Genomic DNA, 23,324 nt, shown 5'->3' on the forward strand with positions numbered 1-23,324 from the left:
CCTTCAATGGAGTGGGCCGCCGATCGCCGGCCACCCAACTTTGGGGGCCCTAGCCAGCGCGGGGTGCCGGGCTCGGGGGGCGCTTCCTGCAGGGTCGGTCCCGCGCCCAACCCTGACATTTGTTAAGACGGCTCATCCCCTCCCCCACCGGCCTCTGCCCCCTGCCCTCACCCTGAACCCCTTCCTCCTCATCCCTCCCTCCCTCTTCTAAGAAGCCTGGATTACGAATCTCTGGACGCAAGACGCATTTGTTCCCGGCTTCCCGGGATTGTCATTTTACACCTTCTCTGGTTTGGTCCCCTACCCCTTATTTACACACACGACTTTTGTTTTTTCTTTTTCGGTAACTCTAGATAGCAATTTGAAATAATGCACCCACTGTTCAGCAGCCGTGGATTCGGTGCTAATGGCCGAGGGCTTGCCGGACGGGAGTCGATCAGATCTACAAGTGTTTTTAAGCATTAAAATATTAACTATCAGGTTTGACTTGTTTTTTTGGGCCCTGGCAAAATGGCAAGGGCATGCTAGACCGGTCATTTTTTTATGGCTAGGGAAGAGAAATAATTATTCCCCCCCTGCCCGGCGCCCAGGCATGCTTGGGAAGCTGGGAGAGCGGTTCGGCTCGACCCCCTTCTCCAGGGCCAGTTCCACCAGGCTGCAGGGGCCGCGCTCTGGGCTTGCAGCTGTAGGGGAGGCACAGTTCGCTTACTTTGTATTTTTCTTGAGAGCTTGTGGGGCATCTTAAACGGGACCGTTCGGCTCAGAATCGCAGTGTTCGCCTACCAATAAACCGGCCTAAGCAACATTCCAAAGAATCCCTGAGAATTTCTGCCTCTCTCCCCCTCCCCCTTCCGATGGAAACCTCCCTGGTATTATTTTAAAATCCACTTAACCATCGGAATATTGAGCTTTGATGGCGGACTTGCTAGCTTTCTTGACTCTTTTTAAACTCCCTGTCTGATGCTGGCAATCTTGCCATTCCTTCTCAAACTTCAGCAGTTGTGTTGTCTTGTAATTAGCAAACAGGGAAATTGTTAAAGGCAAATAAATGATTTCCCGGTGAGAAAAGGAAGGCTCCCAATGATCGGTCCCTTTTGTGGGCATTATAGGAATAGACGGCGTCTAGTTATTTTAATTGTGGACATAGCGGGTGGCCTGGTGCTGTGACATCAGATTGAGTCTCAGAAGACATTTCTGAACTCAGTAGGCAGTTTTAGTACTTACATGTCAAACACCAGCAGACATCTTTGTGTACACTGCCCCTTCCTCCTTCCTCCCTGTTACCTGGGTTAGATTATGTGCTCCAAAATTAAAGTTATTTATTTAGGCTGGTCAGCAGAGCAGTGGAAATGAGGACGGTAGGCTGTTGTATGTCACTCCTGACGTCTTCAATCAGAGGGCCAGCTTGCAATTCCAGATTTGATACAGCTGCGGGAGGAATGGAGGCATCCATAGGCAAGATAGCGGGCTTCCCATGCTCTTCTGAAATTCTTAGTATTTTATAGGGTGTGTTTTTAATGGCAAGGTGTAAAGACAAATTTGCTGTATGCTTTATTATTTTCCCTTTGCTCCTTGGTGGCGGTGATTTTTGCTACATTTTCTGTTACTTATGGTGTACCTGTAAGCAGCTGCATCCTTTAAAAAGCAAACTCTCTGGAACCCTGATTTCTGCTTTTTTATTTAAGAATGTAAAGAATTAGAGAGTATCATTAAATCGGCTTATGATGAATAATACATTATCTCAAGAATAATGCTTTAATTGCTGAAGACACCATAAAGCTTGATAGTAATAATTTTATTTTAAAATGACAAAGATTTCTGCATAATATTAATTTAGTCTTTGATACAGTAATAGGAATGGCTTTTAAAAAGACAGATTCAGATACAAAACTGCATTAAGGAGAGGTCTAGTTAAGTAGATGGGAAGTGTTAGAACTGCAAATATTAGAACTGTGGTAACATTTGTATATTAAAGATAAGAATACTGTAACCTATTAAAGTTGATTGGAAAAAGTAGTTTTACATTTCTTTTTCCCTCCTGGCAAAGGGGAAATAGGAATATGGTGGTTGAAATTCCAGTTAGGTTTGAAATTTCTTTTTAAGGACTTGATTATTCGAACCCTTGCATCTTCTCTTATCCAAAGTTATTTGCTTTTCAACCGAGCTGTTTGCTACTAGGTTGAACAGATAAATAATCTGCATCTTGAATTCATTTTTGAACTTGGAATCCAGCATTTAAAGGAAACTGAGAGGGGCCTATTCATTGGGGTTTTATTTAGCCGGGCAACTTCTCTTTCTGGCTTGTGAAAAATGGATGTTTTTTCCTCACTGAAACAACATAATCCTTTCTGATACAAAAGATTTAGACCTTGGAGTGTGAAGGGTTAACGGTGGTCCTTCCCAGTTGTCCTCCCACCCCCCCCACCTCACCCCTGATTGTTTTGACAACACTTTTCAAAGTGTGACATTCCAAGCCCCTACATAACAATGTAATATTACTGTAATTACACAGGTCATTACATTTTAAATAGAGAACAATAAAATGCTTATCGCCCTGAAAAAGAACAGGTGTTCTTACCCTTCTTTGGTATTTATGCTAATTGTTTTTCATCTCCTTCAGAAATATTTATGGCGAACATGTTTAGATTTCAATCTCAATGTAACCGTATTAATTCCATGCTAATCTTTATAGGTTGGGGTTTAATGTCTGCAGTATGGATTATAGGCTCAACATTCACCCAATAGGTCATATTTTAATGATTATAAATTAAATATGCCAGCGCTTTCCACTTTGTTGATATTGAAACTTTCTGAAACCCCAGAAACAAACTCAGGCATTTGGGAACCTAACGAGCTTATCTGAAAGACGTGTTTTTGGAAACTTTTGCCTGTTTAAGGGAAGGAGCTTTGACTGATGCCCTCTGTGTCTGATTGAGAAAGAATTTTGAGGAAAACAATCCTCGTTCTTGCCAGGAGTTCTTCACCTTGATTTTAATTTTACTGATAGGGATTTCATTTAGAGTCACTGCTGGAAGTTGGTCAGCTTTCTGTTTCTTAGCAAGCTGTGAAAAAGTTACCGGAAGGTTTCCGGGGGCTCGTAGATCAAGAATGCTGTTCTGTTTGCAGTGCTGGATCGCTGCAGTTCTGCACACCATTAAAAAAAAATATTTGCTTTAGAAAACTAGCATTTTAATAGTTGCACCAGAGGCTGTGCTTTTAAAAGATTACAGTAGAAGTCTTTCCAGGTTTTGAATGCCTCCTCACATCCCACAAGGTGCCCCTGGCTGTGTGCAAAAAGTGCCTAGATTTCTCGGTGGAGAAATCCTGGTGCAACTTCTCTCACACACGTCCAGTGGGTAAACTAGAAGGTATCTAAGAGGATTTTACATTTTGTCAGATGTTTCACAACAGGCCCCCCTGAATCACATTAAAAATGCACTGTCGAGAAAGGACAGCTGCAAATTTTTGTGTGGACGCGTGTTTCTGGACCATGACTAAAACTCCGAGGACCTTTCCCCCAGCTGTCTGGAAGTTATGTGGAAGTTGGTTTATTGGCAGTTAAGTATGAGACAACCTGGATTTAGCAAATGCTGTCTCCTGCACAGGAAGTAGATGACATTATATTGGGGGAAGGGAGGAGATTTCAGGCAAGGAGTGATTTACTTTTTTTTTTTTTTTTTTAAATGCCGGAGTTGCCAAATAAATAAGCACTTTCCAGGGAAGTAGGTGTGAGCTGTTTAGTATTGGTGAGTGGCGTTAGATAATATATTTGACCGCATTTACAATTCTTTTGAGGTGACACATTTCAAAGTTTGGAAAAGGAGGCTGAACCAAATTCTTGAGGGTCTTATTTTCAAAGGGGTGTGGGATGTGGGCATCTGAGTTTCTTCTGGGAGTGAATATGGGCAACCATGTAAGTAAATCTTCAACTCTGACTTATAATTGAGCACATTTGTGAAGGAAATGGTTAATTTTACAACCAAAGGCAAACTCGCACCTCGACAGGTCTGCTGAAAGAAATGTGCCCCAGTGTTTTGCTGGCAAGCACACTACCAGGTCATAAATCCACAGGCTTTATTTACAGCCCATAACACTTATGAATGTTAAGATATTTGACGCCACGTTGGCCTTATAATATTCAAGGTCCGCAGACATTGGCAGTAGCTCAAATTTCTCTCACTAATTATAAGCAATGAGATGGGGCGGGGGGGTGGTATCCCAACGCAAATGCTACCTTCCCTTCTCCACTGACCCCCACCTCTGCGATCTGAGTGTACTGAGACAGACACCACCACTCCTTTGGCAGCTGACTTGTACGTTTCCTCTAGGCTATTGTTACACACATTTATTAAGAGCACTTTCAGGAATGGAAATTCAGTGGGGGCTCTGCACAAATGCCTTTTTCAAAAGCAAAGTTGCTCTAGGTGTTTGCATCTTTTCCCTTCTCTTTTCTCCCTTTTTCCTTTCTTTCTCTTTTCTTAATCCCCCCAACCCCCCCCCTTTTTTTTTTTTTGCGATTACATTGCCTATATTATGCATTTTCCCCAAGAATACTTAAAGAAACCTGCTATGGGAGACAGCTCTTTAATTTATATGATGTTCCCCTGAGTGGAAGGGAAAATGTACACATTACATAGTACACTAGTTAACGTGAGAGTTTTTAAAAAAGTGAGATGAGGTGTGAAGAGCGTTGATTAAAAGAATATGATAGGTGAGGGGAAAAAATCCAGGTTTACATCGGGGATGGGAGGGCTGCTGCTTTGCGAAAAATGTACTGGTATCTGGGGGAGGAGGCACAGAAAAGTAGTCAGGGGAGACAGAATAAATGCCTAAGAAAGATTAGAAAAGTGTAATACAAGAGGACAAAGATTTGGGCTTGGGGGAATTGAAATTGGAGATTGGAAGTTTCCTCATGGAGAGGCATGGGAGTACCCTGGGCTGGGCTATTAAAAAGGGCTATTGCTTTGCTCAGCAAAGATGGACTGCGATCCCTTCATTACCCAGGGCGTTCTACCTAGCCACAGATGTGTTTCCTATCAGTTACTGTGTAAGCATCTGGGGGTGGGGCATTATCTGTGGTGGAGACCGGAGTGTGAGAGAGAAGGCCAGTTGTCCTACTGATTTTAATTTATGTTGAAAAAGTGGGCTGTTCTGGTGCATTACAAACTGACTACGCGGTATAGGGGGGAAGTGGGATTCAGAGGTGTTTGCCAGGCCAGGAGAGATGATGGCTCTCATTTCTGACTGGATCCTTCCTTCTATCCACCCCAAACTTAAAGACCCAGGCCGAAAGGTTTTCTTTTCTAATCAATGGCATGCAGAAACTTACTAGCCCTCAGGGATAGATGTGAATCCCTAAACAGCTCATTACAAAGATGGGGCTGTGGGATCTTTGAACGGGTTATCAGCCGAGGTGTTCTTTGCTTTTCCCATGATAGGTTTTTTCTTCCTTAGGCACATCTGATTTCGGGCTGGTAATTCGACCTGTTATATTTTATTCTTTTTGTCATGCAGTAGCCCCAACCAGGTCGGTCTAAGGAGGAAGGAATGGCCAGGAGTGGGATCAGCCCTGAAGGAGTTAAAATTGCTCCCTAAAGTTTGGCATCATGAAAGTAAATTTGAGGCCTGGTAGGCATTAGCAGGGCACAGCACATTTACAGAGCTTAATTAGTACGCACTGTAATTGTTCATGGTCTGCCAGAAGAAGTAATGTTCAGGAAAAGTGGAGTCCCTCTCTTGCAGTCTTTAGCTTGAAACCGATAAATCACTTGCATATTTGTGTAGTGATTCAAATGGAGCTAAGACCTCTCCCATCCCAACATGTGGTAAATTGTAAAGTCAATGAATTGCAGATGTAGGCTACAGTGAGATTCTCTAAGAAAATGCAGAATGAATGGGAAAGAGTGATGCTATAAATATTTACTGAGAAGATAACTAGATTCCTTCGTGCTGGGCCAATTATGATGTACTAAAATATATTAGTAAAATGCTTAAAAAATTGAGAGGATTTGTGTGGGTCTTTGGGTGGGTTGGTTTGTTTTGGAAAGTGAAATAAAAGGCACTATGTTATTGTCGTGTCAGTTTTATTAAGCCTGAATCACAATGGCATACCCGGGGAAGGACACATGAAACCCACATTAATGCAAATTAATTCGTTATGAGTTGCAGCACTGCAACTGCTAAGTGGAGTAATGATGGGGCATCATTTTAACAGTGTTAGTGTAGCAACTTTTAATGAAAAATGCTGTGTTAGGAACATGTCTCAGCACTTCAGCCCACGTGTTTTTCTATATGCTAGAAATATGTTTTGTACAAGGGCAGGAAACTTGATTCACTTTATTTTTTTCCGCCAAACAGTTTAAGAACTTTAATTATGTTTTGATGTTGAAAGAAAAATCATCGTTTTTCTCAAAAATCAACCCAGAAATGCCTATCACCATAACCAAGTTCAAGCTCAACTTTTTTTTTTTTTTTTTTTTTGAGACTTTACAGCACAAAGTGGAAAAACAATGAATGTAGCATTTCCCCATAGACCTACAGATAAAACTTTCTTGAAGCGACTTTTCCCCCTTTTTTTCTTCTTAGAGAATTTTGGTCTCGGGCAATGTTGCAAGTCAATACTTCTTTCCCCAAATGTGAGTAGGTGGATGCGTATAGAAGCTGTAAAAGTTAATGATCGTTCTCTGACTCATAGCTGATGGTTTCAGGTTGAGGAAAAGAAAAATTAATGAGGGTAAATAGACATTTGATGGAACATGGAGACAGTAGGAGAGATTGTTCTTGTGTCTAAAGGCATGCATTTTGTTGCAGCAGAATTTCTGAGGCAGAATGCCAGGAAGTGAAAGGGGATGCTGTCGTTAAGTTATTGTTTGGGGATGGTACAAATGTTCAGTGTCTAGATCTTTGCAGGAATGTTTAAGCTCAAGTACCAGGCAATGCTGGCTTTGCCTTTTCTCTTGAAGTCAGAGGCCCCCCTTGGTACTTTATAAGGGCAGGCAGTCACCCAAAATCTTGGTCAAAAGTTTATTTCCCATTAAATGTAAAAGGCTCTCAACACAGGACTGGGGGCAGCGGGGTAGGGGAAGCTGGGCTCATAATGGCCTGTGGTTGCTCAAATGACTAATGACCTAAGAAAAGGTCTTAGGTATACTAAAAAAGTATTTTGTTTCTTAAGGTAATTACATGGAAATTAGATTTCAAGTGGCTCATGGTAGTAGCTACAGGGTAGAGAGGAAAGTGGACCAAAAAAACCAACACCTCCTAGGAAATGATCTGTTACTTTTTTTATATAGATAAGAGAAAGCCAGGTGATTCATAAAACTGAAAATAAAGTAAATGTTCCACCTCTTCCCAATTTAGCAGGACAAGTAGTCATCAAAAATTAATGTTCATTGTGTTAGAAGTTAGCTTAGTGCTGGAAAAACCAACCGAGGATTTCAGCTGTTTTAGTTGTCTTTGAGGAGATTCCTGTGGTTGAAAAAAGCTGTTTCCCATTCCACATCTGGATAGCTCTGATGTTTTGTATCAGAAACATCAAATTTAGAGCCCAGTAGTGATTAGAAATGAGACGAAGAATCTAGATATGATGATAATAAGGGAAGGGGTTAATCTTAAAATGTTGGTCTTTACATTGCTGAACAATTTTGCAAGCCTGTGCTGAGAACTGCCGAGTCTTCATGGTTCTTCCTCTGGACGAGTGAGGGCTGAGGCATTTGTGGGTGCTAGAATGGGGAATGGGCTTGGTCACTGATTTTTGTTGAGAGCTTCATGGGAAGGAATGAAGCGGAAAATACGTTGGAGTTCTCATCTGGTGACTCCCTGGGTACTCCAGGCAGTGAGGCGTCATTTTGAAGGTGTGGGGCGTAACCAGGTGAGAGCAGCCATGTTTGCCGGATGAGGAAATGATGCGGAGCGGTCTTAGAGCACTCTCGGTGACGGGTGCAGGACAGTCCCAAGAGATGATGCAGATGGAAACCGTTTTTTTTTTATTTATTTATTTTTTATTTTTTTAGATGGAGTTTTGCTCTTGTTATCCAGGCTGGAGTGCAGTGGTGTGATCTTGGCCCACTGTAGCCCCTGCCTCCCTGGCTTAAGCAATTCTCCTGCCTCAGCCTCCCGAGTAGCTGGGATTGTAGGTGCGCACCACCATGCCGGGCTAGTTTTATTTTTGTATTTTTAGTAGAGATGGGGTTTCGCCATCTTGGCCAGGCTGGTCTCTAACTCCTGGCCTCAGGTGATCCACCTGCCTTGGCCTCCCAAAGTGCTGGGATTACAGGTGCGAGCCACCGCTTCCAGCCTGGGAACTTGGTTTTTATTTTATTTTATTATTTGTTTTTTGAGACAGAGTTTTGCTCTTGTTGCCCAGGCTGGAGTGCGATGGTGCAATCTCTGCTCACTGCAACCTTCGCTTCCTGGATTCAAGTGATTCTACTGCCTCAGCGTACCAAGTAGCTGGGATTACAGGCATGTGCCACCATGCCCGGCTAATTTTTGTATTTTTTAGTAGAGACGGGGTTTCACCATGTTGGCCAGACTGGTCTGGAACTCCCGACCTCAGGTGATCTGCCTCCCCCCGCCCCCCTCGGCCTTCCAAAGTGTTGGGATTGCAGGCGTGAGCCATCGTGCCTGACCAGAACCTGGTTTTTAAACTTAGATATGCCTCAGTCATCTTGTCCTAGACCTCGCAATCTCACCTCATATTCCAAAGCACAAATGACCTACCATGTTTTATTCTTCCTTCTAGCTTCTGGAGAGAGAAATGATTGTTCCAGTTTAGAATGCCAGGGATTTACTGGGTGTTTGTACTTTTTATCTGTGCCTTAAAAAAATTAGATTATAATGAACAAGATATCTTTGTTTTTTACAGGGAAGGAAAAAGCAGTGAAAGTATGCATTTTCAAAAGAAAAGTGTATTGGGAAAAGAGAGAGAGAGAGTGGAAACCCAAAGGAGAAACAAGAAAATTTTAAGTCCTTGTTGCGGTAGCTGGAGGAAGTGTAGCTTGGAAATCTCTCCAGCACAATGGTTGCTGGCTGGGAGGAAAGATCTGACTTAGACACAGAATAAGCTGCTTGTGCTGGGTGTGTTCGTGAGCTGGGTGAGGTTTTCTGTGTCGCTGGGCACCTGAGGAAAGTTATGTGGCTGGGGGTGGTGGGGGGTGTTAGAATGGAGTGTGGGTGTCTGCGCTTGTGCACGTGTGCGCGTGTGTGTGTGTTGTGTGTGTGTGTGTGTGTGTGTGTGTGAGAGAGAGAGCGAGAGAGAGAGAGAGAAAGAAAGAGAAGGTAAAATTAACTTTGTCCTATATGTTGATTTCTCTGCTAGAGTCTTAAGGAACTTGCAGCTGCATTTTTACTGTTTCAATTACAGGATTCTCTCTAGGATTGTTGGTGTTACTTAGGTGATGATGAAGGCAAGGATTAAGAACAGAACTGGACAAGTGAAAATGGAATTTGGATTAACCACAGTTTGATTAATTTATTCATAAGATTGTGACTATATGAATTTTTTTTCTACAACATAGCCTTAGTTATCAGGTGTCCATTCAATTTTAATTGACAATATAAGATTCCTGTGGTTACCCTGTGTACAGATTGCCTAGGGGCTCTGCAGGGATTGTGGGAAGGAAAGCTTGGACAAGTTTCCATTAAGATCTGAATCAGGCGATTGGAAAAGAAGAGAATAAAACCAACTGAAAAGAGAGGGACAAGTTGTTAGTGTTGCCTACTCTGCTTGAAGGAGAACCCTCCTCTCAGACAAGAGCTACTTTCTGGCCAAGAATTCCAAGCTCGCAGAGAAACCTGTCCCAGGCACAGAAGTTGTTTTAACATGATGCAGAATTGTCACAGTAATTAGTGCAATCTCCGTTTACTGACTGGCAGTTTTTACAAAAAGGAGATGAGGACAAAGGGTGCAAAGTCATCTTTGTTTTTCAGCGGGTCACTTTACTTATTTATTTTTATTTTTTATTTTTGAGATGGAGTCTCACTCTTACCGTCCAGCCTAGAGTCCAGTGATGAGGTCTTGGCTCACTGCAACCTCTGCCTCCTGGGTCCAAGCAATTCTCTTGCCTCAGCCTCCCGAGTAGCTGGGACCATAGGCACCCACCACCACACCTGGCTAATTTTTGTATTTGTAGTAGAGATGGGGTTTCACCATGTTAGCCAGGGTGGCCTCAAACTTCTGACCTCAGGTGATCCGCCCACCTCAGCCTCCCAAAGTGCTGGGATTAGAGACGTGAGCCACTGTGCCCTGCCAGCGGTTCACTTCAGATGCTGCTTCTGAGTGTGTGTGGGGGGCTGTGTGTGTGGGGGTCAGATCTTCTGTTGTTTTAGGGTACTGTGGTTTATTACTCTCCTTTGACAGGTGTAGGGTTTTTTCCCACCCACTTCATTGTGCCTCCTTTTAATTTTGATTAATACTCTGTTTGGGGCAAGCAGACTTACATTATATCTATCTGTAAATATGTATGTAATGTTTTCTGTTTGTTTATTTGGAACAGATAAAATGATCTCAGAGCCCACTGCATCCTAGAATGGGTATTTATAGACTTAGCCCATGAACAATATGGATTTACACTATTTTTTTAAATTGGATTACTACCCTTGTGTTTGAGTTAGTTCAAAAGTTCTTATGTGATTTTTTTCCCCTTTATTTATTTTTTAAAACTGTGTGGACTGAATTGTTTTCCTTCCAGGGAGCAAGATACAAATTATCTGGATCTGAAACTCGCAGTGTAAATTTGTGCTAGTAACACAGATGTGTTCTGGTAGTAGTAATAGCACAGGAGTAGTAACAGTAGTTTGATATAATACTACAGATCCATGTTCGGAAATGCAGTTGATTTGCCTGTTACAAGGAGGGGACTGGACATCAATTTTCCAGGGTCATCTGATTCCTCATTATTAGTTCCTATATGGCAAATTAAAATGCATTTTCAGATAATTGTTGAGATCCTTTAGTGATTATTGTATTGTTTATAAAATAAATCAGTAGATGGTGTTTGTGTTCCCAATTGATGGGATCCCAAGATTAACAAGTATTATTTGGGAAGGTGAGAATTGGGTGAACAATCTTGCTGTTTCTTTCTATTTCGGGATACCTGCTTCTTTGATGGGTGGTCTCTAGGACTTCAGAGGGAAAGGCTGAGGACAGACTTAGACCTTGGGGAGGATCTGAGCCAATCAGTGACTTGCATTCACTCAGTTGCCACCTAATAGGTGGTCCTCCGTTAGAAAATCGGTGGCTTTCTGGCAGTGTTTGGCCCTCTCTTTGGGGAAGTGTGGATTACTAGAGTGCAGGTGACAGAGATGGCCTGGGATGGACAGCTTAGTCATCATGAAAGAATGTATAAGGCACCGGGTGGCCCCTGAATTCTGTCTGACACATTTGTTTTCCCAGAAATAGAATTGCATTGGAGAGCTGGGGCCCAGTTATTAGAAATATAGGGGTGGGGTGCTTGTACTTGTTGCAGTCTTGTGGCTTCTCATAATCTTTTCTCTGCTAATCCTTCCTCTTGCCTACATGTTGCAATTCTGGTGACTTTTTGCAGCACACAGTTCATTTTTCTTCAGCATCCCGCTCAGCACACTGGCTTCCTTTATGTCTTAATGGGCATCCATCCTTCATTTTCATGTCATTAATTCTCACTCCTGGCCCCCACCTTCCCTGTATGCTTATTGAATAGGTGCTTTAAAAAAAAAAAACAACTTTACCTTAGACTGTTATGATCATCTTATCCATAGCAACAAATAAAAGTACACAGGTCTTGATTGAATGCCAAGGCTGCAGTTCAATCTAGGAAGGTTTGTCTGCTATTCATAAACTGCTTAAGATGTTTTCTTGTAGTTTGTGACATAAGCAGAACGCTTTGATTTGGTTTCTTTCTACAGCTCCATTTTCAGTCCGGCAGCACACATTACTCTGCGTACAAAACGATTGAACACCAGATTGCAGTTCAGGTAGGAAACGCAAGAGATTCTGAAGCTTGAATTGTCTATATGTAGGTCTCTTGTGTGTTTTATTCTCTGCCCCTTACCCCAACTGAGATGATGATGATGATGATGATGATGGTGGTGGTGATGATGGTGATGGTGGTGGTGCTGGTGGTGCTGGTGGTGCTGGTGGTGGTGGTGGTGGTGGTGGTTGAATCACTGGGGGAGAAGGGGAGCAAAGGAGAGAGAAGCAGGAGAAATGCTGCTGAAATGATGTAGAGATATGGAAAGAAAGAGAAGCCTGTGCTTATTGTAAAGAGTTTCTTGATCGGGTATAATGGGCACACAGACCCCAGCTTGACTATTTTTCTTTGCTTAGGGAGGGATGTTGAATTGGGAGTAAGGGTGGCACAATGTGAATGGGAAGGCTTAAGGGGAGAGGTGGGAGAGGAGGCCATGCGACAGCCAGAGGGTGGTTTCTGGTGGATCAAAATCTTGTTAAGTGGTGCTAAGAATATCTCTTTGGACCTGATCATCCTGAAATGTTGGTTTCTCTTGGACCTGTCGATGTACGACACTAAATGTGCTGGAAGGGAAAGGCGACAAATCCCAGCTTCTGATGAGTGTCCTGTTTCCTGCTCACGTAGTACTTCCATTCTCTTAAATCCAAAGGCTAAACAAATCATGGACTAATATAGACTCGGAGCTGAACTGATGCCAGCAGAATGCAGTAGAGGAGGGAGAGCAGACTAATACGATTTTCATCTGTCTGCCCGGCTTTGCTGGGATGGATGTACCTCATGGTGTGACTAATGGTACCAAAACTTCTTGAGTGTCCTGCCTTAACCCTTCGAAGGGATTCTCTTGAAACCTTTTGCTGTAGCATTAAAGTCTAGCTGGAGAGCCTTCTTTTCTTGTGAGTTGATATTGGTTTGTTAGATCATGTGCATTATTCCATGACTTCTTTTCTGGTGAAGAGCCCTTGCAGATAACTTGTCTGTGTTTGTGTGTATCTGTGTGTGTGTGGTCTTAGGTAGCCGCAGCCACAATGCATCTTTGTAGCTCTGTCATCTCAGATCTGCATCTTCCTCGATAAGACTTTCAGATAGCTGTTTGCCCCAGGTAAACGGAATTATTCCGCCAGTGAAAAGCATGAGTCAGCAGACATTTTTATTTGGTGCATTCCTAGTGTTTCTGTACTCATTTTCAGGCCACAGCAACTTATTTTAAAAATATTTGAGGCTGGGTGAGGTAGCTCACGCCTGTAATCCCAGCACTTTGGGAGGCTGAGGTGGACGGATCACTTGAGGTCAGGAGTTTGAGACCAGCCTGGCCAACATGGCAAAACCCCGTCTCTACTAAAAATATAAAAGTTACTCGGTGTGGTGGTGGGTGCCTGTAATCCCAGCTAATCAGGAGGCTGAGGCAGGAGAATCACTTGAACCCGGGAGGTGGAGGTTGCAGTGGGCCGAGATCATGCCATTGCACTCCAGCCTGGGTGACAAGAGTGAGACTCTGTCTAAAATATATATATATATATATATATATTTTTTTTTTTTTTCTTTTTTTGATTATTTCTGCAGTTGTGCTGATGACCTTCTTGTGTGCGTCTTTTGGGGGAAAAGTGTGACTCTTGATTTTACCCTTCTCAACCCCTAACTGTTTCCAAGACTGACCTGTCTTTAATTTGAGGCTGCAGTTGTTCTTTTTGGCATGCTGCCGATTGGTCCCTCCTCCTTTCTTCTGATGGACAGCATAGTAAGTCTTGCTCCCAGAAAGTGCTTTAGATGCAGGACTTGGTTAGAGAACAAGCCCAAACCCTAACTCTTGGTGCCTGGGTGGATGTACAACTCTTGGTGAACAGGTGAATATACCATGTCCGGAGGCCTCCTACATCTCGGGGAGTGCTGGAAAATCTTGTTGCCTGGGGTGTGGGAATTGTTGAAGTTGAATAGGATAGTGATCCTTATCTTGGTGTGGAAAAGCTGGCTGGGGCCATGTCACTGGGAGACTAGCCCGGACCAGACCAGCTGTTGTATCTTTACACCCGTTGCTGAAGTGCCCCTTGTTAGGCTGAGCAGTTTGTCTTTCTCCAAACCACCTGGCACGGTGCAGGCCATGTGAAGCTCTTTCTCAGGAGGAAGATGGAGTAAATTACAGAGCTCATTGTTTTGGAGGACTGAAACCATTACTATTCCTCCATGAACAGGTAGTATTGTTCTCCTCTGCTTCTATTTGCTAAGGCTTGATGCCCATGTGGGCAAACAGAGAGACATTTTATTAGAGACCCAGAATCATGCTTTTGCAGCGTTCATTCTCCCTCAGTCTCTGCTAGACCCGCACAAGGCCAAGCTAAATGGCATCTAGCTGTAATTTTAGTTTGATCATCAAAGGATAAATGGCAAAAAACAAAACCAAAGAAGCAAAGGGAAAAGAAGGGGAAAGCTTAGACAAAATGAAATTGTTCCCAAAGTACATTGGGGTGTTCATAATCTTTTTGCCCTGGTACAGCATAGACCAGACATGTTCCCTTCGCTCCATTCTCCAACTTAAGGCTAAATGCAACACGATTGTCGGGGCAGAGTTATTGTCCCTGGAAACTTAAAACTGTTTAACCTTAATAAACACTAGATTTCAATAGGAGCTGAGCTGGTTGCTCTCCTAAGCTACATCCTAAAATAACCCAGAGTACTATGACCCTGTGCATCACAGGAGACTCATACTCTTTTCCCTTCCCATCGCTCCTGTAATCTCAGGACTCAGCCAAGCTCACCGTTTATATGAATGGCCTTGAGTGATTCTATAGACACGTCACATTCTTATAAAAGGTTTGGACACAATAGCAGTTGCTATGTTTAGATCTTTCCTACTTTTGACAGCCTCCTAGCTCCTCCTGGTTTTGAAAAGACAAGAGCAACTCAGATGGCCACATTCTCCCAAAGTGAATAACACAAATAAAACTAGAATGAAAATTAAAAGTTTTTTTTTTTTTGAGACGGAGTTTCACTCTCTGTTGCCCAGGCTGGCGTGCAATGGCGTGACCTCGGCTCACTGCAACCTCCACCTCCCGGGTTCAAGTGATTCTCCTGCCTCAGCCTCCCGAGTAGCTGGGATTACAGGCATGCGCCACCACACCCGGCTGTTTTTGTATTTTTAGTGGAGACAGGGTTTCTCCATGTTGGTCAGGCTGGTCTCGAACTCCCGACCGCACGTGATCCACCTCGGCCTTCCAAAGTGTTGAGATTGCAGGTGTGAGCCACTGCGCCCAGCCGAAAATTAAAAGATCTTTTAGAAAAGACATTGTTTTAAAATTCTATTGACTTTTAAAATGTTTTATTGTAGTGTAATTTACGTATAACACAGTACACAGAACTTTAGTAGAGAGGTGGATGAAGTTTTCCATATGTGAACGCCCGTGAAACCATCACTCAGATCAGTATATAGAATGAGGTTGGGACACCTTTATTGTCAAGGGCCAGATAGTAAATATTTTGGGCTTTCTGAGCTGCTCAGTCTCTGTTGCAACTACATTTGACCCTTGGACGACACAGCACGAGTTTGAACCACATGGATCCACTTAGATATGGATTTTCTTCTGCCTCTGAGACAGCAAGACCAACCCCTTCTCTTCCTCCTCTTCCCCCTCAGCCAACTCATCCCAAAGAAGGCAAGGATGAAGACCTTTATTATAATCCACTCCCACTTAATGAATAGTAAATATGTTTTCCATATGATTTTCTTAATAACATTTTCTTTAGCTTACTTTATTGTAAGAATACAGCATATAATATATACATAAATTATATATTAATTGACTGTTTATGTTATCGGTCAGGCTTCTAGTCAGCAGTAGGCTATTAGTTAAGTTTTTGAGGAGTCAAAAGGTATACTCAGGTTTTCTTTTTCATTTTTTTTGAAACGGAGTCTCCCTCTGTCACCCAGGCTGGAGTGCAGTGGCGCATCTCGGCTCACTGCAACCTCCGCCTCCCAGGCTCAAGCAATTCTCCTGTTTCAGCCTCACTAGTAGCTGGGACTACTGGTGCCTGCCACCACGCCCGACTCATTTTTTGTATTTTTAGTAGAGATGGGGTTTCACCGTGTTAGCCAGGATGGTCTCGATCTCCTGACCTTGTGATGCACCTGCCTTGGCCTCCCAAAGTGTTGGGATTACAGGTGTGAGCCACTGAGCCTGACCTATACTCGACTTTTCAACTGTGTCCCTGGCCCGGGTGTTCAGGGGTCAGCTGTACTCAGCGCTTCTATTGTGGGTTGAAAGCAGTCAATGATAAACCCAAAGGAATATATTCCTTGTTGTGTCTCAATAAAGCTTTATTTAGAAAAAACAGGCAGTGGCTGGATTTGGCCTCAGAGGCTAACTTCTGATAAAGAGCTCCCCAGAAGTCTCCCTTGTCTCCCCCTTTTTCCAGTTATTTGGCTGCTTCCTCTCTCCCCTGCCCCCACTGAAAAGTCTGTTAGTTTTATTTATCACTGTGGATTAGTTTTGCCTGTTTTTTGGCAAAAACATGTAATGGAATCTTACAGAATATATTGATTCATGTCTGGCCACACTCAGCATATGTCTGTGAGTTTCATCCATGTTCTCTTGGGTAGCAACGGTTTGCTCTTTTTCATGGCCAAGTAGTATGCCACCGATGAATGTGCTTCAGTGCATGCATCCTTCCTGTGTTGTTGGGTATTTGCATTGCTTCCAGTTTTTTTTGCTATTATGAATAAAATTCTAGTAACATTTTCACACACATCTTTTGGGGAAACATATTTCCATTTCTGTTCATATACCGAGAGTAGACTTGGAGGGGCATGGGGTAATGTGTGTTTAGCCTTGCACTGACCTTCTCAGAGAGACTTGAGTGCTGGATGTGAGTATTGTCATTGCAACAGCGGTAGTAGTTGTTAGGTATGTGAGTGATACGTGTAGGGTGAGCAGTAAATTTATCTGGGTGTGATCAGAGGCCAATTGCCCAAGCTTCGGTGCAGGCCCCTTCATGCAGTGATTTGGCCTTTGGCCCTAGCTCCTAGGAACTCCTCCCACTGTCTCCATTAACCTGGGAGGAGGACTAGCAGGCTGAATTCCAGAGGTGGACCCACATTGCAGATGTGTATAAACAGAGCTGCCTCCCAGGAATGCCCTGCAGGTGATTGCAGATAATGGTTAGGCATCTCTATTGCATCTCTATTGCCTTCATGAAGAAAGCTCTTCCAACACTCCTATTCTCAGCATTATTCCAACCCCATGAACACTGTTGTGATGAAGGTCAAGACCCACAGAAGATGTTTCCCTTGGTTTTCGGAAGGGCTACTTCTGAGCCAATTAAGCCTTTGTTTTAAGAGCGTTTTGGCCAAAGGTTGATGTTTTAACACCAAGTCAGATGTGATTTAGGAAAAACCTCCACATGCAGCAAAAACAAACTGTGTAGACCTTTCTTGGTTGTTATTCTTTTTAGATGTGAAGTGGTTTGTGTGTGTGTATGTGTGCGCGTGTGTGCACGCGTGTGTGCGTCCACACAAAGACAACTCGGAGAGGATCCAGAAGAAATGGACCATTTTATTTGTTTACACAGCTGAGGAGTGGAGACTGTGCAGTGGGGGTTACTTTCCCTCTTGTTCCTATGCTTGCAAGTTCCCATCTGAGCTTTACCAAAGCATAACCTTCTGCTTGGTCTTAGCACTCCTCCACCATGATTCACTAAGGCTACCAGGACCCTCCTCCAGAGCCTGGGTGCTTTTTGGAGCCAAGGAGAGAAGAATACTAACTGGAGAGTGTCCTTACTTCATGTTGGCCACTTATTCCTGGATGTGAACTGGAAGTTCCATCTTAGAGTGTCTTAACATTGTTAAGATTCCTGGAGTGCGTTGACACAGAGTCTATGTCTGTGTCTGAGGAGACCCCTCATGCTGTGATGAGCATGGCCAGAAATTAGTACCACCGGACTGGCCCAGCAGTGGGGAATGAGGTGGCGTGTTTGCAGGGCGCTTGACTTTTCTCTCACTTCAGGTTTTTGATGGGGGTCTCTTGTGTTCTGGGCCTGTCCTCTCACCCATCACAGGTCCCCTGGCCTTCCCGTTTTCATGAGGATTTGCTGTCTTGGCTGAGCAGCTGATCCAGGCTAAGTGAAGAACTCCTGGAAACAGGTTCAGCCCTTGGTGTAGTCACTTCCTCACATTTCCTTCAGAGCTGTAGCAGACTCAGGCTGTGACATTTCATGTCCATTTTCCACAGAGGAATGAAGAATTAGAGAGAGACAGAGAGAGCATTTCACTACAGTAGTTTGATAGAACCTGTGGATGCTGCCAGGTAACTTGCTTAGGAGGTTCATTGACTTGCTATGGTGATGAGTTTTAGCCTCGTTAGCTAATTTAAGTCCATACCTCAGAAGAATGTTCATTCTGGAAAAATATTTGCATCTAATATGTGCCAGGCCACTGGAGAATTCATCAGTGAGCAAAACAGACAAAAATCCCTTGCTCTCACCAACCTTAAATTCTAGTGATATTTTAAATACTGACTTATACACACCCTGTTCCAAGACTGAGTTAAGTTTCCGGTGCAGTCCAGGAGTTAGATTTTCTTTTTCCTTTATTTTTTGAGACAGAGCCTTGCACTCTGTTGTCTAGGCTGGAGTGCAGTGGCACCATCTCGGTCCACTGCAACCTCCGCCTCCCGGGTTTCAAGTGATTCTCGTGCCTCAGCCTTTTGAGTAGCTGGGATTACAGGTGTGCACCACCACACCTGGCTAATTTTTGTATTTTTAGTAGAGACGGGGATTTCACCATGTTGGCCAGGTTGGTCTTGAACTCCTGACCACAGGTGATCCTCCTGCCTTGGCCTCCCAAAGTGCTGGGATTACAGGTGTGAGCCACCACATCTGGACAGGAGTTACTTTTTGGTTTTTGAGATGGAGTCTTGCTCTGTCACCCAGTCTGGAATGCAGTGGCGTGATCTTGGCTCACTGCAACCTCCACCTCCTGGGTTCAAGCAATTTTCCTGCCTCAGCCTCCTGAGTAGCTGGGACTACAGGTGTGTGCCACCACACCCAGCTAATTTTTATATTTTTAGTAGAGACGAGGTCTCACCATGTTGGCCAGGCTGGTCTCAAACTCCTGACCTCAGGTGATCCATCCACCTTGGCCTCCCAAAGTGCTGGGATTACAGGTGTGAGCCACTGGGCCTGGCCATAATTTTCTTTTTTCTTTTTTTTTGAGACGGAGTCTCGCTCTATCACCCAGGCTGGAGTGCAGTGGCACGATCTCAGCTCACTGCAACCTCCACCTCCTGAGTTCAAGTGATTCTCCTGCCTCAGCCTCCCGCCGGCCGTCATTTTAAATCAGGGTTGTGATTTTCAACCTACTGAAGTTTAAGAATTGCTGCCTTAGAGTCTTCTGAAACCAATCAATTGATCATTTATTGGCTGTCCCAGTCATTTTCACTCGCCAAATAAAAAATGAGGGCTGGCTAAGTACTATATTGGGATAGCATTTTCTTATTTTGAATGAGAAATTGGACTGCCCTTATGTTCCTGTGAGTTTTTGAGGCCTTTATTTTCCCATTCTTATGTGAAGAGAGCCAGATACTTTTGCAAAGCTTGAGAAAAAGCATTTGTTTGTGGAAGAGTAGCTTGGACAGTAATGTGCTTAGACTTTGGGGTCAGAGGCAATAACAATAGTTAGTAATAATAGCTGCTTATGCTTACTGAATTCTCTTGAGGGGTCCAGTGTTGAGTGCTTTTTGTGAATTATTATTATTATTTTGAGACAGGGTCTCACTCTGTCACCCAGGCTGGAGTACAGTGGCGTGATCATAGCTCACTGCAGCCTTGACCTCACTGGGCTAAGGTGATTCTCCCACCTCAGCCTCTTGAGTAGCTGGGACTACAGGTATGCATCACCACACCTGGCTAAGTTTTGTATTTTTAGTGGAGATGGGGCTTCGCCATGTTGCCCAGGCTGGTCGCTAACTCCTGAGCTCAAGCTATCTGCCTGCCATGGCCTCCCAAAGTGCTAGGATTACAGGAGTGATCCACCATGCCCAGCATATGTGAATTCTTTATTGATTCTTCATAACAACACAGAGGGAAATTCGAAAGGTGTAGTTACTGGTATTATCACCATTATCCTCATTTTGTAAATGAGGAATCAGATACCTGAGATATTTTGCCCAAGGCCAATTAGGATTCCAACCCAGACAGTGTGACGAGAGGAAGGCTGTCCTACATAGGCTTATGGTAACTATTGCCTGCTCAAAGTAATGCTCTCAAGGGTCTAGGGGTTCCTTATAGCAGTGGCTACCAACCAGCCTTCTGGGCAACACACATAGGAATCACATGGGACCTGCTAAAAAGCACAGAATCCTGGGTTCTATTCCTTGGAGATTCTCATTTAGGGACTGGGTCAGTGTTTCACAAGCTCGAGTATCACCTGGAGGGCACCCGGAGAGCAGACTGGGAATCCATCCCCAGGGTTTCAGGTTCTGTAAGCTTGGAAGGGGTCCTGACATTTGCAAGCTTTTAATTAATGCTGTGTTCCTTCTCTGGGGATAGCTCTTGGAGAACCACCGGACTAGGGCAAGGGTTCCCAGCCTGGACTGTTAGGTTACACTCACTCAGGAAGCATTTCAAACAATATTCAGCCCAGGCCCTGCGCCAGACCAACCGAGTCAGCGTCTAGGGGTTGGGGCCTGTGCATCCCTGGGTTGCAAAAGCTTCCCAGCTTTTAGTGAGCAGGCTGGGTTGAGGCACGCTGGTCTAGGGGATTCTGGAATCTGCCACCACTTCCCCACACCAGATGATTCTGAGGCACACAATCACACTAGAGAACAACTGTTGTAGGCTTTTTTTATTGGTTTGTTTTTTTAATTTTAATTTTAATTAATTAATTAATTAATTTATTTTTGAGATGGAGTCTCACTCTGTTGCCCAGGCTGGAGTGCAGTTGTACCATCTCGGCTTACTGCAACCTCTGCCTCCTGGGTTCAAGCTGTTTGCTGCCTCAGCCTCCCAAGTATCTGAGATTACAGGTTCTTGCCACCACGCCCCGGCTAATTTTTGTATTTTTGGTTGTGACGGGGTTTCACCATGTTGGCCAGGCTGGTCTTGAACCCTTGCCTCAAATAATCTGCCTGCTTTGGCCTCCCAAAGTACTGGAATGACAGGCGGGGGCCACTGCACCCTGCCAAGTTTTAATTTTTTTGTAGAGACAGGGTCTCGCCTTGTTGCCCAGGCTGATACAGTCCATTTTAATAGGCAAGGAAACAGGTGCATGGAGGTGAATGGGTTGGTCCCAGGTCTCCCCACTTGGTGGACACAGGACAAGACAAGAATCCAGGAGTCCAGTGCAGCTTTCTTTCAACACGGATTTCTTTCTGTCTTTCCAGGAGAGGTTATCATCTTGTGTAAGCCGATAGCAATTGGATTACATTGGCCAGATAAAATAAAGCAGTCTAGTTTTACCGTTTTTACTTACATCATTTTAAAACTTATATCTGTTTTAATTATATCATTGTATTTGTACGAGTTGAGATATTTGTATCTGTTCATTCTCCACGATATTAGCGCACTTAGTTCAGAAGAGGGCTGGTGAGGATACCGAGAGAATGTCTGGTAGTCTTTAACTGGAACTACCAGAAAGAAAAAAAAAACAACTGTCCTATCAGCCATCCGTGTGCCTCTTATGGGCCACGGCAGGTGGGCCTTGAGGTCTGACTTACTATGGCAGTCAGCTGCTGGTATTTTCTTTTCTTTTTTTGAGATGAGCCTCGCTCTCTTGCCCAGGCTGGAGTGCAGTGGCACGATCTCGGCTCACTGCAACCTCCGCCTCCCGGGTTCAAGCAATTATCTGCCTCGGCCTCCTGAGTGGCTGGGATTACAGGTGCCCGCCACCATGCCCGGCTAATTTTTTTGTGTTTTTAGTAGAGATGGGGTTTCACCATCTTGACCAGGCTGGTCTTGAACTCCTGACCTTGTGATCCATCCACCTTGGCCTTCCAAAATACTGGGATTACAGGCATGAGCCACCGCACCCGGCCGTCTGCTGGTATTTTCTTAGCATAACTTCATTTTGTAAATTCTGCTTTATAATATTTATTTTATAAAGTCCCTGAAAATCATGGGATTGTTGAACTGAGCACAGAAATTTCTAAATGGGTTGTGACTGACATTAACAGGCTTATCAGGCTTAGTAGTTAATTTGTTTCTTGAGTTTGATTTGGTTGCTTGGGATCGAATCCTGATCAAACAGATTAAGTGGTTGCTTCCTTTTTTTTCCTTTCTTTTTTGTTTTTTTAGTGGTTTGTCTTGAAATTTTAGCATATGCTTCAATTAAACAGAAATGGCATTACTTATTCCTGAAGGTTCCACCAAAACCACTGGATGGATGGCAGTGCGTTTAATAGTTAATGAATAGTACATTGAAATGTAAAAATCAAGTTTAAAAGTGGGTACATGTACTATATTATGTCTATATTTATATGTTATAAAAAGAAATGTTCGCATCAAACATGTGGAGTCTTTGAAGCATCTTCACAAAATCCTAGTTTTTTAAGGGGTACAGCTAGGAAAATACTCGGTTATACCACATTTCACCCAGGTTGAGGCTCGGTCTGGAAACTGGCATGTCTGTGTCTTTGGTTAGTAGCAGGGGCTGGATGAGATGGGATGACTTAACGCAGGACTTCTCAGCCTCAGCACTGTTGACATTTTGGGCTGAACAATTCTTTGTTGCAGGGGGCCATCTTGTGCATTGTAGGGTGTTTACTTTTAAATTTTATGTATTTTTATTTTTATTTTTATTTGAGACAGAGTCTCACTCTATTGCCTAGGCTGGAATGCAGTGTCGCGATCTTGGATCACTGCAACCTCCGTCTCCTGGGTTCAAGGCATTCTTATACCTCAGCCTCCCCAGTAGCTGGGATTATAGGCATGCGCCACCATGCCTGGCTAATTTTTGTATTTTCAGTAGAGATGGGATTTCACCATGTTGGCCAGGCTGTTCTCGAACTCCTGACCTCGAGTGATCTGCCCGTCTCGGCCTCCCAAAGTGCTGGGATTACAGTCGTGAGCCGCCATGCCTGGCCTGTAGGGTGTTTATTTAGCACCATTCATTGGCCTCTTCCCTCTCGATGCCACTGACCCTCAACAAGAATGTGACAACTGAAAATATCTCTAGACATTGCCACATGTCCCCTGGGGATCAAAATCTTCCCCTGGTTGAGAACCTCTGACTCAGTATAATAGTTTAAAGCATGCATCCTACCATTGATATTAAACTACATTACCTTTGCATTTTAAAGAAACAGGTGCAAGTGGAGGTGAATAGTTCAGTTTCTGCTTCTGGAGTCAGGTATCTATCTGGGTTTGAGTCTCTGCTCTGCTAAGCTTCAGTTT

General features: G+C 43.8%; 1 protein-coding gene across 39 annotated transcripts in view; it reads left to right on the forward strand.

Annotated features, from left to right (window-relative positions):
- The window catches only part of TCF7L2 (transcription factor 7 like 2), a 218,305-nt gene that overhangs the window by 1,917 nt on the left and 193,064 nt on the right, over positions 1-23,324 (forward strand). For 22 of the 39 annotated variants that reach the window (XM_050804366.1, XM_050804394.1, XM_050804372.1 and 19 more), the window contains exon 4: positions 11,887-11,955. The exons of the other annotated variants lie outside the window; for them this stretch is intronic. In XM_050804366.1, coding sequence (XP_050660323.1) covers positions 11,887-11,955 — 69 coding nt within the window. The remainder of the gene's footprint in view (positions 1-11,886; positions 11,956-23,324) is intronic. 39 annotated transcript variants of the gene reach the window in all.

The sequence above is a fragment of the Macaca thibetana genome, chromosome 9 (genome assembly GCF_024542745.1).
Source record: "Macaca thibetana thibetana isolate TM-01 chromosome 9, ASM2454274v1, whole genome shotgun sequence".
In the NCBI taxonomy this organism is placed as follows: domain Eukaryota; kingdom Metazoa; phylum Chordata; class Mammalia; order Primates; family Cercopithecidae; genus Macaca; species Macaca thibetana.